The sequence below is a fragment of the Zalophus californianus genome, chromosome 14, assembly GCF_009762305.2.
Source record: "Zalophus californianus isolate mZalCal1 chromosome 14, mZalCal1.pri.v2, whole genome shotgun sequence".
NCBI classification, from domain to species: domain Eukaryota; kingdom Metazoa; phylum Chordata; class Mammalia; order Carnivora; family Otariidae; genus Zalophus; species Zalophus californianus.
The window spans coordinates 63,828,831-63,842,650 of NC_045608.1; the positions used below are offsets into that span (position 1 = coordinate 63,828,831).

Below are 13,820 nucleotides of genomic sequence, written 5' to 3' on the forward strand. Positions count from 1 at the left end.
TAAATAGCCATTTAAAATTGATGCTGTGAATATTACTATACAGCCATAAAGAGGAATAAGGAATTGCTCTATATGTAGTCAGGGAATGATCTCCATGATATATTGTATAGCATGCTTTTATTCAACTAACAGAGAAATATGAATAAATGTACACATCTGTTTATATTAAAAATTAGAAGGATTAAATTATAACCTTTAAAAGTCATTATGTATGGGAAAGGAGAAATGGTTGACTGTGGAAAAAGAAGGTGGGCTTCTGTTAATGTACTTTGTTTTGTAAATGGATCTTTAGAAAACTGTAAATATTAAATATGGAGGGCACGTGTTGTGATGAGTACTGGGTGTTATATGCAACTAATGAATTGAACAGATCACAAACTTATGATGTGCTCTATGCTGGCTAAATGAACATAATAAAAATAAATAAATAAAAATATGTATATATTTCATAGAACTATAAAACAAAATTGAATTTAGAAATCAATTTCTTAAAAGCAGAAATAAAAGCAAACAAACAATTTGCTTTAATGAATGAGTCGGTGGCATACTTACATAGGAACCATCCCAAAAGACCTTACAAAGCAGTCACCTAACTATATATCCCTAGGGAGATATATGTTAAGAAAAATGAATTGCCCCCAAAGTGTGTTAAATATTACTAAAATTCAGAAATCATATTGCTGGTAGTAATGTTAGTATTAACCCTTTTTGTTAAAAAGTTGTTATAAGTGGCTTCTATCTTATGCTTTTTTGTCTTAACAGTTTTATTTAGGTATAATTTATATATAATAAACTGCACATATTTAAAGTGTAGGATTTGATAAATTTGGATACGTGTATATAACCATGAAACCATAATCACCATCACGAAAATGAACATACCCATCATCCCAAAAGTTTCCTCCTCTTCCTTTTTAATCTCTCTCAGTCACACCTCTCCGTACAACCCCTTCAATTCCAAGTAAACACTGATCTGCTTTTTTATCACTACAGATTAGTTTGCATTTTCAAATATTTTCTATAAATGAAATCTACATTATATATTCTACATTGGGGGGTAGGGGAGATTATCTGGCTTCCTGAGTTAAGACTCATATATGTTGTTGCATCTTTCAATAGTTCATTTAATTTCATTGTTCAGTAGTATTCCACTGTGTAGACAGACCACAATTCATTTACCCTTTCACCTGTTGATGAACATTTAGGTTGAGTACAGTTTTTGGCTATGACATATAAAGCTGCTATGGAAATTCATGTACAAGTGTTTATGTAAACATATGCTTTAATTTCTCTTTGTAAATACCTAGAAGTGGAATGACTGGGTCATATGGTAGGTGTATGTTTAATTTGTTAAAAACTGACTGCTTGGGGCCCCTGGGTGGCTCAGTTGGTTAAGCAACTGCCTTCGGCTCAGGTCATGATCCTGGGGTCCTGGGATCGAGTCCCACATCGGGCTCCCTGCTCAGCAGGGAGTCTGCTTCTCCCTCTGACCCTCTTCCCTCTCGTGCTCTCTGTCTCTCATTCTCTTTCTCTCAAATAAATAAATAAATAAATAAATCTTAAAAAAAAAAAAACCAAAAACTGACCGCTTGTTCCCCAAACCAGTTGTCTCTCTCTCTCCATCTGCATTTTACATCCCCACCAGGAGTGTGGGAGAGACCTTGTTCTTCTAAATATTCACCAACACTTGACATGTTCAAACTCTAAATTTCAACCACTGTCATCAATATGCAGGCGTATCTCACTGTGGTCTTACTTAGCATTTCCCTGATGACTAATGCCCTTGGAAAATCTCCTCAGTGTCTCTGGTTGCTTTTGGCAACTAAAATATATTTGAACACTTAAATATAATGGCCAACTCTTTCGACATACCTGTGCACTCTCCTTACAGTTAATATGATTTGCAGCAAAAATATAATGGCAACAGATTCTGGCTGCATGCCATTTATAGGACTGTTTTTCCAAGTGTGTTAACATGGAACACCTCCATATAGATTGAGGTTATAAACAGTGGCTGATCCGCCTGTTGTGGGCCCCATAGTTCCCATTCACCTTAGCTCATGTTTGATGGGAACACTGCAGATGTCCTGAGAGTTTTTTCTCCCCCTTTCTAAGAAGAAATAAGACTTCCATTTCCACACCATTTTTCTAACCAGGTCTATCTGGTGCAAGGACATGGGCAAAATGAAAAAGAAAAGAAAAGCTAGTAATAGAAAATAGGTAATGAAAGAGACTAAGATGAGAAATAAGATGACCAAAGAGAAAAAAATAGAGTAAGAATGGTGCTAGAAAATAGTGAAAAAGTAAATAAAATATGGAAAAGTGAGTATACTGTAGAAAGGAAAAGTCTTGGGGTATGTGGGGGGCTCAGTCGTTAAGCATCTGACTTCGGCTCAGGTCATGGTCTCAGGGTCCTGGGATCAAGCCCTGCTCAGCAGTGAGTCTGTGTGTCCCTCTCCCTCTGCCCCTACCCCTGCCCCCGCTCATGTTCTCTCTCTCTCTGTCTGTCAAATAAATAAATAAAATCTTTTAAAAAAAGAAGAACGGGAAAGTCAAAAAATTTGGGCATTATCCCCTTTAAGGGTCTAGCAATCCAGTTGATGAGGACTTCTTCAGGAGAGTGGTATGCTATGGAAGGAAGAGCATGGTCAGCCAAGAATTTGAGTCAATTGCCTAAGCTCCTCAAGTCTTGGTTTTTGCTTCTGTATCATAGGGATAATAATAATTGTCTCAGATGATTGTTATGAGGATTAAACAAAATAAGATATATGGAAGACCTTGGTGCTGTATCACTAATGATCCCTATTCTATGCCATGAGATCCATTCAGGAAACTTAAAGCTTAGAAAGAAAGAAGAAAATTCTTAGTACAGAGTCTATTGGCAAAAAGTTTGAGTTGAAATGGGTTGGGCAAAAGCAGCAGTTTATTCATGTCTTACAAACATGGTCTTACAAACATCATACAGAGCTGGCACGAAAGAACAGACACCATCTCATACGCCATGCTTCCTTCCAAGTCACTTCTATTGAGTTACGACATCAGAACAAGTCAGTTACTGAGTTACACGGTTCTTCAAACATAGAGACCCCCCCCATGAGGGTGGCTGGATTGGCTAATCGGACGAACAGTTAATTTACATGTTTCATACAGTGCAGGATTTGCAACAGAATTCAAGATATTCACATTGATATTATAATACGTTATAAAACAGTATAATTTTCGGAAGATGATGGGATCGCAGATGTCCCTGCCTGTTTTCGATTCTAGTTTTCCTTCTTTCTTTTCTTAAAAGCAATTACAAAGAGTTTTACTCAACTTTTCACACTCAGAAACACTTTAAAATTTAAAAACTAAAAACTATTTACAAATTATTCATTGTAATTTTAAAAGTATTCATTGTTGGTTTTGCTGTTCCACTTAAAAAAGAAATCACCCTCCAACAACCATACTTTACTCGGTACCACCGTTACCTTCCGGCTGCTGTGAAGGATACTTCAAATCGACTCCTCACAACTTTGCAGAGCTCCAAAATATATTCTATTCCATGGCCCATGATACCAAATATACATACAATAAAAGGGCCCTCTAACTTCCCCAAACCACACACTGACTACGACTCATTTTGTGTTGCTTTCATAGAAATGCCATGAGGTGACATTCTGGTGGATAAAGACAATGATTAGGGAATATTCTTTTTTAATCCCAAAGTCATCTTAAAGCACAAAAAAGAGGCTGACTTCAATCTTTGTACATATAGAATGTAAAACATTTTCTTTACATTAGGCAGAGTCATAAAGAGCATGTATGTTGTTTTGAAAATGCATTTGTCATAGAATTTACAAACACTGTGATATCAAACACATTCTCGAAAACGGCTAAGGTACTGACACAAAACCTGACTCAAAATGTAAATTTTTCAGTAGACTTTATTTCTAACTTGCATATTTAATAATTCGACTGTATCCAGTTTCACTGATACGCTCTAAAAACTCAAATATGGTGATATGACCTCAAGTTCATCCTTTCAAGGAATCCCAGGGTGCTGCTTTGCTCAAGCAGGTTTTCATTGAATTTCAGAGACCTGGTACTGGCAAACCATGTGAGACACTAGTCTATAAACTGCTCCACAGACAACAGCTCAAGACAAATTAGCCTAGGAAAGATAGTGAAACATACTTTGTTGTGCTAATTTGACAGCCTAAAGAGATTTTGTGTGAAAACGTGTAAATTATATTAGGCTTTGCTGTATAGCTATTTTTCAGGCATTCCTTAGTTTGTTGGTTTAAGTGATGCTTTCTATCTGGCAGTGGTTAAAACTTCAGTCCTGTCTGTTTCTTTCCAAATAGTAGCTTAGTCCTTTCTGGGGGAGGACAAGCTACGTGCAGACTTAGTCATGCCCTTTCTGTGGACGAGGGATGGCCTTGAATGCACACTTGTGTACTATACATATTTCCTTTCAGAAAACTGCATTTCTAACTGGATTTCTAGCTGAAGTTTATTTCTTTACCCACTAACTAATTCCACAATTTCACAAAGGTAAACAGGGCTTTCTTAGACCACACTGATGTTTGTGAAGGGCAGTGAATAATTCAAGGCCGTGGTTCTTATGTGAGATCATATTTTCCAACAATTTGACTCACATATAACCTTAGGAGGGAGAAAATAATATTTCAGCCACAGTGTTCTCAACTCAGCCCTTTAATAAAATGGTTTCTCAGCTTGTTCACTGTCCTTTTGAAACAAAACCAAGTTACTCCTTGTATAATAAAATTATATCAAATAATTAAAACTAAAGAGAAACGACCATATACTTTTATATGCAAGACAACCATTTGCACATGACATAATGAATAAAAACAAACTAGAGAACGTTTCTTTAATATCTTTGGATTTAAAGAAAAATTGATTTCCCCGTCTGAAGAAAAAATGGATGAATTTTCATAAGAGAAAGCATGCTTTTCATTTCTAAATCCAAAAAAATCACATTGTTTCCAGTGACATGTTCCCATGAGATCATCACCTTCTAAACCACATCCATAGCTTGGGATTGCACCGCAGGATTCATAAAATGCTTGGCTACTCTGGTAACCTGCAGAAGAGACTGAATACCTCATGAAAATTTATCCAACTTCTCGAATATTGGGGGAAAATATCATGATACACATTTACAGTTACTTTCTGGTCTGCTAATTCAATCCATTTCTAACAACAACAAAAAAAGGGCAGCTTGTTGTCACAAGCTTGCAATCACGTTATCAGGAAAAAAAGAGAAAGAAAATTGTTCCTTGCCTAGTAAAAATCATTGTTCCAACTCATCATGGCTAGGACGCTACCCATCACAGAGCATATGCCACTTGGCAATTTGTCTCCTGGGATAGTCACAGATCTCTTTCCAGTGCTCTCCACCGGTTCCTTCCGCTGCTGCTCCCAGGACCAACCGCCCTATTACCTCATTTCTGGACCCCCTTTCAGAATCCAAAACCAGAAATTCAACACTTATCTCTTCAAGACCCTCACAAGGAATATCAAAGACAAACAGTTCATTGAACACTGCATTGGGGGTGCATTTCTTCACATGAGTCTTCTTTTTCGAGATTCTCTTTTTGGCATGGTACAGGTTCACTTTCACATAGGGATCTGCAATGGTAAATGACAGACGTTATACTGGCAGAACCTGGCTGGAGAGTTGGTCTCAACATAATGGTGCCCTTAGAGATCACTGCCTGCCAATAAAGTGAGATTGCAATGAAAATGAGTCAGAACAAAGTGAAAATATGGATCAAGCTTGGCCTCTCTATTATCAACAAATTGAAAACAAGGAGGAATGTGCAATGTGAAGAGAAAACAGTTTTAAACCACAGGATGGGAAATGAAGTATAATGGCAAGAAGAAGAGATAATATATACAAAAAAGTTCTAATGGTTCATTCTGATTACGTATAACTCAGTCCAGAAAATAAGATGGAAGAAAAAAATATTGGACAAGACCTAACCTAACTGAGTTGTATGACTTTGGGTGAGTCTTTCTACCCTCTGCTTTTCCGTTGTACAGGCATTTAGAATTCACAATGGCAATGTCCTTTTGTGCTTTAATCACCAGCTGGGTTTGCTTCCTGTTTTCCGGTGTTGATCTTCCCTGTGTCATCCTTAATGTGTGAATTGTAGGATCATAATACCTTATCATACATTTAATTATATTACTTTTGGCTTTTTCTGGTTGAAGCATGTGAGTTCATTTTAGCTTCCTAATCTAAACCTTCAAGATCATGTGTTCAATTACCATTAATGAACAACAGTAGTAATAATAATAGAACTAGATGTTATTTAATGAAGTATATCCTTCCAGTCTTCACAATCCCCCTCAAGGTATTAGTACATCTAGTTTGTATAGAGATTATGAAACATAGCCAAGATTATATGCTAAAATGGAAGGGTTAGAATTTGAACTCATCATTTTAACCCATAGGTCATGTATTCTTTTCACTGTGTGATACAACAAGGAATTTTTTTTTAATTAGTCACAAAACTAAAAGCTAGTGCTTAAAGCAGATACATAAGGAATTAAAGGAAAAATAATAAAAAACAATAGAAGTGTAAGTGTAGGCAGGCTCACAAAAATACTAAAATTAAGAACTCTTCTCCCAAACCATTGCTATATTTTTGGCAATGACCTCTCACCTCTGCATTTATCACTGCTTTCTGCTTCAAACCCACACAGTCAGACATCTACCATGGATTAGCAACGGCTTAGATCTTAGGAGTATGTAGTTTTCTTTTTCTTGCTAATGGCATTGGCTCACATTGTTATTTCATTAAATGCAAAACAGAAAAACAATCACATCACTTGTGCTTGTGAGTAAAAGGTAAATTAAAATCATGTTCCTTGCTAACTATTTTGCCAATGTATTACTCACTTATACCTGAGACTGAATCTTTCAGAAGCATTCTTACCTGAAAGTCCAGACACATCAGATTTAGGCAGGTGTCGAGCTTTTAAAACAACCACAGTGAGAGTATTTGTAGTGGACTGATAGCAGAGAGAGATCAGTAACTCACCCCGTCCTGAAGACTTCTAAACAAAGAGAGATGTGGTGTAAGTACTCTTATTATTTTTTGTTTTGAAATGTGTACTTATAGAAACATTTTAAAGCAATATAACATTGTTATTTAAGTGTAATTTTCCTACTTATTTTTATTTTAATATGCTAAGGAATTCAAGAGTAACTACAATCTTGTACAGTACTATCACCTTCTAAAAACAACTGGCTGCCATCTTGTGATGGTTTTAGGTACTACAGGATGTTAAAATATGTAATGAGTGAGCCACACCCATTACTGAAATCTATAAAAGGGTAGAGGACAGCCTATACAGAGGTGGTGTTGTTCTTTACTTTTGATTTTTAATTAAATAACTACTTTTTGAAGTTATTAATAGTAATAAAAATTGTCTAATCATTTGAATGGATCTGTGTAGGGCAAAATGATTCATGTTAAGTTTGACTTGATTTCAATTTTTTAAAAAAGTACTGATATTATTGGAATTCGAATTCAGACCAACAGAAATTTATTCTGACTGCTACCATCTCCTGCCCCAGAGGGCGTTAAAATTCTCTGTCCCCAGTCCCGACTCGAAGTCCTCATTCAAATCCAAGAAATGAATTAAATATTGGAAGGAACTGACCCAATTTTTAATACTCTGTTTTTGGAAAGCATCACAACATCCTTCTTTGTATGCTACTTAGATTTTATTTGTACTTTAAAGACATTAGGTAAGAAGACCAATAACTCAAATTACAAGTTTTACCCGATACTAATAAAATGTAAACTCAGGGCTAGATTATAACTAAGAATGATGGCTGGCCAGAGCTCCTAAAACTTCAATCTATGTACAAAAACGGACATGGGGTCATTATATGAATAAGCAGTCCAAGAAGAATAAGAGTAGGGAATAGATCTTTATTCCTACTGTGCCGCTAAACAGCTCAGTGTCTCAAACAAGCTACTGATTTTTCTGAACCTTGACTTTTCATTAATTTCAACAAAGAAACAAAGGTGAACTTTATGGTATTCTATAAAATCATGCCTTATAGAAACAAATTATTCTGAAGTACTACAGTTTAAATCAATTGGGTTCTATATTTAAAGGGGAAATAGGATTAAATTTGGTATCTTATCATTGTCCAATAATCTCAGAACTACCAAAGCAGTATAACTACAAAGGCAGAGTAACTCACTTCTTGTCATACAACATAGTAATGAACATTTATAACTCAATATGATGTGATGTCTCCTCCTTGAAAAGCAATTCCATGAAAAGTCAATACAACTTCCAAATCCTCAGTATAAACTGACTCAATTTTAAATATCAATTTTAAATTCAATTATGCTGACCTTGAGACATCTTTGTTAACTTGTTTATGAATAAGAAATATTTGCCTGAATTTTAGGTTAAGTGACAGTCCCAGTCAAAATACTTATGATAGAAATTAACAGAAATATTTATATAAGTGTTATTTAAATATCCAAAAAGGATGCCTATTTATTTTATATAATTAAAATACTTTAAGCATTTCAGTTGTAGATTAAATTTTCTTTCATCTACTCTAGTCCCTTGCTCCCCATTTGATTATGATTAATAATAATTAAACATAGTAAAGATGATATGTATAAAACTTATCAGTTTAATGAAAATCCCCTAGATAAGAAAAAGCTACATAAAAGATTGTTTATAAATACTTTAAGCACTAAAAATGAATTACCCTAACATTTCTCTTGATAATCTCTCTGTTCATTAACATTTTTCCATCAGATAACTCAATTCCTGCAAGAGGAATAAGGACTTCTCCAATGATATCATCTCTTGAAAACCTGTCAAAACTCAAAATTGTGAAGTGCAAGGCCAACTCTTGAATCTGGGTGTAGAGGATCCCATAGAATGTAAAGGTCTCATCAAAAGCTGGGTCCAAGGTCTTTCTAAGAACTCTGGTTTTCACTTTATGCTTCTTCTCTGGCAGGATTGTCATTTTGATGTATGGGTCAGAGGTCATCGACTGCTCATCCATGGCCGGCAAGCCACGGGCTTCCTTGATGTTCACCACAAATGCTTTCTTCTCAAAGTTGTACTCTAAGGAGAAGAAGAGGGTTCCCAGCTTCTCCTGCTTCTCTTCTGAAGTAAGGGAAGTGCTGGACTTTAAGCTATCAGGGGAAAGAGCCTCTTTCTCCCCTTCTGAAAAGAGCTTTGGGGTCACATTCTCCAGATCAGAAGGGCTACTCGCTTTGAGGTTTGTTTTGGGAAAATTGCCATTGAGATCTCTCTTCTCAAGGTCAAGATGTAATGAATTCTTTGGCACAGCTGGTTTATTCTTTACTTCATTTTTGTCATCTGCTCCAAACTTCTTCTTGCTACTTAGATTTTCAGGATAAATATCAACTCCTTTTAGGACGTGCACAAACTTATATGGAGGAGTCTTGGTAGACTTGGATGATTTTCTCTGACAGCAGATCCATGCAAACAGAGAGACTGTGAAGACCAGGCCAAATGCACTGAAGATCCCCACCACTGTGGGGATTTCATCTGAAAAATCAAATGACCAATAATATATATTAAAGGAGCGGAGTTGGAGATATGAGCCTATTTGAAAAGTATGCTGGAGCTGGCAATTGCTGTAGGTTGCACAGATTGGATTACTTTCTGACTGTTCTGGGTATGAGTTATGTACACATTTCATATCACCTTCAGGAATAAACACATACACTGTGTGACATACAGAAAAAAAATACACTATGATAGAAACTTCTTCATTTCAGTAGTTTTTTCATAAATAAAATAAAAAGATGAAACTGGGCTTAGGTCAGGGATGAGGGATGCTAAATGACCCTGACCTACCTTTGTTTTCTCAGATAACATGAGTCAACTATAGCATGATAGGTCAGTACTAATTTCATTATGCCTTCTTGACATTTGGAGGCTTTCCAGAAGCATCAATTTTTACTGACTATGAAACTCTAAATGCACATTCTTCAAATACTGAGAAATTTTGTATTCTTAATAGTTCATTATTTATCCTGGATTCAAGCAGGAAACATCTAGGGGCTAGTGGTTCCAGGAATTTTAAGAAATGAAGGAACATTATCTGCTATTATCACAAACTTGTCAATAATTCCCATCCCAATTATGGAACACTGGTAAGAGAAATGTTACATATATTAGGGAAAAAAGAAAAAAAAAAGATGAACAACAGGGTATTGATATTATGTAACTTATACCACTGCAAACTCCTTGTATACAGACCCAAAATTTCTCAAACACTGAATTATCCAAAGTACAAATTAATTATACCTAAGTGGGATAAAAATAAAACAATGGCTACAAATGAATCATCATTCCTTAACATGTATTGAGAAAAGTGAGTTTAGATAATTTAGAGTTCAATTTTATCCATAACTGATTTTTGTCTAGCATTTTTCCACATGGCAAATGATAATAAAATTGAATTTGGCATTCTTTCCTTGAATGAGGGCACATTAAATTACTGACATTAGGTAACATCGATTATGCATGAAGCTTATCATGTCCCATATGTAAGCATAGCCCTCCAACAAATGATCAGTAACACTGTGTAAGTAAAAGCAGTATTGCTATATCTGGACACAGTGCATCAGTTGAGTCAATGTTCAATATAATCATAGTGAATATAACTAATGTAATATTATCTGCATTTAGTTTCATTCTTATCTATTTTTATCCCAAATAGTGAATAGTAAAGTTAGAAGTCCCAGTCAGGAAAGGGTTAAGGCTAGTTTGAATAACCCCTGAAAGAACAATCTTTTGTTACTCCCCTTCCCCTCCCCCCAAATCTTCTGCCTATCTACTTCATAATTTCAAAACTGAACTCAATATAAGAATCAGTAACGACAAACAAGAGCAGACATATATAAGAAAATTAAAAAGTAACAATAAAAAATTCCATAGTTTAATTAGATCAAGAAATTGATCATGTAAAGATGAAAAATAAACCTTCGAATTCCCCAAGTAGAAAAAGCAGCAAATGCTACAGAGAAAGAATGAGGCGAGAGCTAAAGATAATCAGCTAAACTTAGTATCAGCTTTTCAGTTTTTCCTCCTATTCAAGTCTTTGTGGGGGGAAAAAAAAATCCACTCTTGGACTCTCTAATAATCCAAGGCCAGGAAGCAAAACCAAAATCATGAACTAATCCAATTCTTAGCCAGTGCTAGGAGAACAATAAAAACAATAGAAAAATGATCCTTTTTTTTTTTCCTAAGTAGATGGATAGCCCAAGCTAGGACATATTTTTCCCTAGCACCATCTCTGAAAATGCCTCAGTATTAGAAAATTTCTTATTTTCAAATCAGAAATCGGGAATAAACATCACAACAATATAAACTCAATCACCCAAATGGAAGGCTGTAAAGGAAACTCATTTCTGAATATAATGTCACAGATTGTCTCTATCCAATACTTATGTCACAAGGCAAAATATTCAATATATCACGGAAAGACGCACGTACTCCCTGTGTATTCTCTACTGATAAGGTCTTAAGCTTTTGAGAGTAAAGACCTCAGTCATTTCACTCAGTTTAGTAACAATTATCATGTACTCATAGATATCATTCCTTATTCACAAACTTCCATAAAATTCCCTGATTTTTTTTTTTTGAATACTTGTAAAGTAAGTAAAACTCCATCTCTTATCTTTGGAATATAATGGGACCTAAAAATACTACTTTTTAATTTGAAGTACATCTGATTTTATTTACTGAGAGAAGGAGATCAATAGTGCCAAAAATTTGGTATAGGAAAAGGGAAATTGAACTGGAAAACAGGATTCCTAATTCTACTTTCCAGTATCTTTTAGTTAACTGTTTGACCTGCAACACTTCCCTCATATCTCTGGGCTTTGGTTACCTCACCTGCGAAATGCAATGGACCAAGCCAGTTCATTTCAAATATCGCTTTAATCCTAGCGTCATAGGATTCTGTGTCTTCCACTAGCAACATATTTCAAGGATACAAGAAAAACATAGCAGAGAAAAACCACCTTATGGTACACTCTATAATAAAATATACATCCCAAACCCCCAACACACAAGTTATTTTATACCGAGATCAAACCCTTATGTAATCACAGAAACATTGGTTTCTCCTGGTAAGTTAAAAACAGATTTACCCACAAATAAAAATTACCTACAGAATTAATGAAACCAACAACAAACAGCAGACTCCTCTTCCTTTACTTAGCGCGTGCTGCAATTTACAGAGCTACCTGAACGTTTAGAAACTTCTTGGATGTAAAATCTCCCTAGCAGAAGGCAATTTTAAGGAGAAAGATAGCAAGGAAGGGAGAAACAACAGAGAGATAAGCCACGACTGCCTCTTTACAGTTCTCATTTTCTTTTCAGATTAACTACCTAGGAAATCCATATTCAACAACCTCTGGAAGAACAACAAGAACAACAACCACAACATCACAGCCCACCCTGGAGTATTCAAAAAACAACCGCCGTTTTAAGTTGAGTAACTTGCTTACCAAATTCTTCCCGGCTGGTAGTGATCGGAGCCATTTTTTGCTGCGTGTTCTGTCCGAGGTGCTGAACGGAAAACTCCCTGGCTTGATTCACTTGCCTGGATCTGAAGCGCCGGCTTTCCCGAGTGCTGAAAACAACAGCGCAGAGCTCAGGGGACCTGCGCCTGGAACGGGAGGAGGCAAAGAGGGAGGTCCACTCGCCTTCGCACAGTGATTTGCCACCCCTGTTCCTGTTTTGGCTCTTCTGAGAAGCTCGTCTCGGAGACTCTAGACGTGGCTGAAGCCCGAATTGACGCAATCCTGACGCTACAGGGTTGAAATCAGCACCTGCCCTCCTCCCCTCCGCCCTCCAAGCCTCTCCTCTCCTTTTTAATTCCTCCCTTCTCTCCTGAGGATTCAACACATACTCATCAATTATTTTAACTGTTGGACTACTGGAGATTAGCTTTGCTAGTCTGTGGGGGCTCAGAGGCACATGGAGATGAGCCCCCAAACTCATTCCTGTCAGTTTCTAATATAAAATCTTCTGATCATCAAGCTCAGTAAAAGCCTGTCTGTGAGTTATCAGAATAATGCAATTTACAGAGACGATTTAGGGTAAGAGTGAGAAGAGAGAAATTTCTGCATCAAACGAACATTGTAACATGAAGGAATATGTTTCTCGCTCTCTAAATTTTTCTTGGATATGTTATACCTATGTTAGAAAAGAATCCACTGCACATTGATCCATTTGAAATAAGACAATTTTCCCACTATAATCACTTATTTTCTAATAAATAGTCTAAACATTTTGCTTATGCTGTTGCTCCATCTGTCTATCAGCTCTCTTCCCTTTAATATCTGACATTTGACCAGTTAAAGTACTTAGGAACAGATGGGAATAATCCCTTCTGTATTCAGACTCACTCTCAGTTATGACTTTTGCATATAATGAGACTGCTCCTGGAATGACATTTCTGTTTAAAAGCCCTGACTTCTAATAGGATTGTGCAAACTAGTTACAAGAATCAGACCAAAACTGAAAATGAATGAAATTGATAATTATTGGTTATTTTCATAGGAAAATATTTTTTTTCCTGAACCGATGATATTTCTGGGGTTGAGGAACTGGAGAATATATGGTGTCAGATTCTGATTAATTTTAATCTGAAGACTGTGTCTTTTAAAACAAATGTTTAGCAATTTTCCAAAGGAGAGAACTCAGGTTGTAACTCCAACTGTCAATTAGTGCTCCGCAAAGAATTCCTTTGCTCTGGAGCTCAGTGAGAAAATGAC

General features: G+C 36.0%; 1 protein-coding gene across 1 annotated transcript; it reads right to left on the reverse strand.

Annotated features, from left to right (window-relative positions):
- Positions 1–2,889: 2,889 nt before the first annotated feature.
- On the reverse strand, positions 2,890–12,880 carry SYT4 (synaptotagmin 4). Its single transcript, XM_027577617.2, has 4 exons — positions 12,549–12,880; positions 8,759–9,573; positions 6,951–7,071; positions 2,890–5,637 (listed from the first exon to the last, which is right to left on the reverse strand). Exons 1-4 carry the CDS (start codon positions 12,580–12,582, stop codon positions 5,330–5,332), a joined length of 1,278 nt encoding a protein of 425 aa, XP_027433418.1. The 5' UTR covers positions 12,583–12,880; the 3' UTR covers positions 2,890–5,329.
- Positions 12,881–13,820: the final 940 nt, after the last annotated feature.

Bases quoted from the DNA above. Each gene is read 5' to 3' on its own strand.
- SYT4 (XM_027577617.2), bottom strand. From the start codon at position 12,582: ATGGCTCCGATCACTACCAGCCGGGAAGAATTTG. The intron at 7,072-8,758 runs GTAATTCATTTT...CTCTTTGTTTAG, and splicing joins TTATCAAGAGAAATGTTAGG to AAGTCTTCAGGACGGGGTGA. The intron at 5,638-6,950 runs GTAAGAATGCTT...TTACCATTGCAG, and splicing joins TGATGTGTCTGGACTTTCAG to ATCCCTATGTGAAAGTGAAC.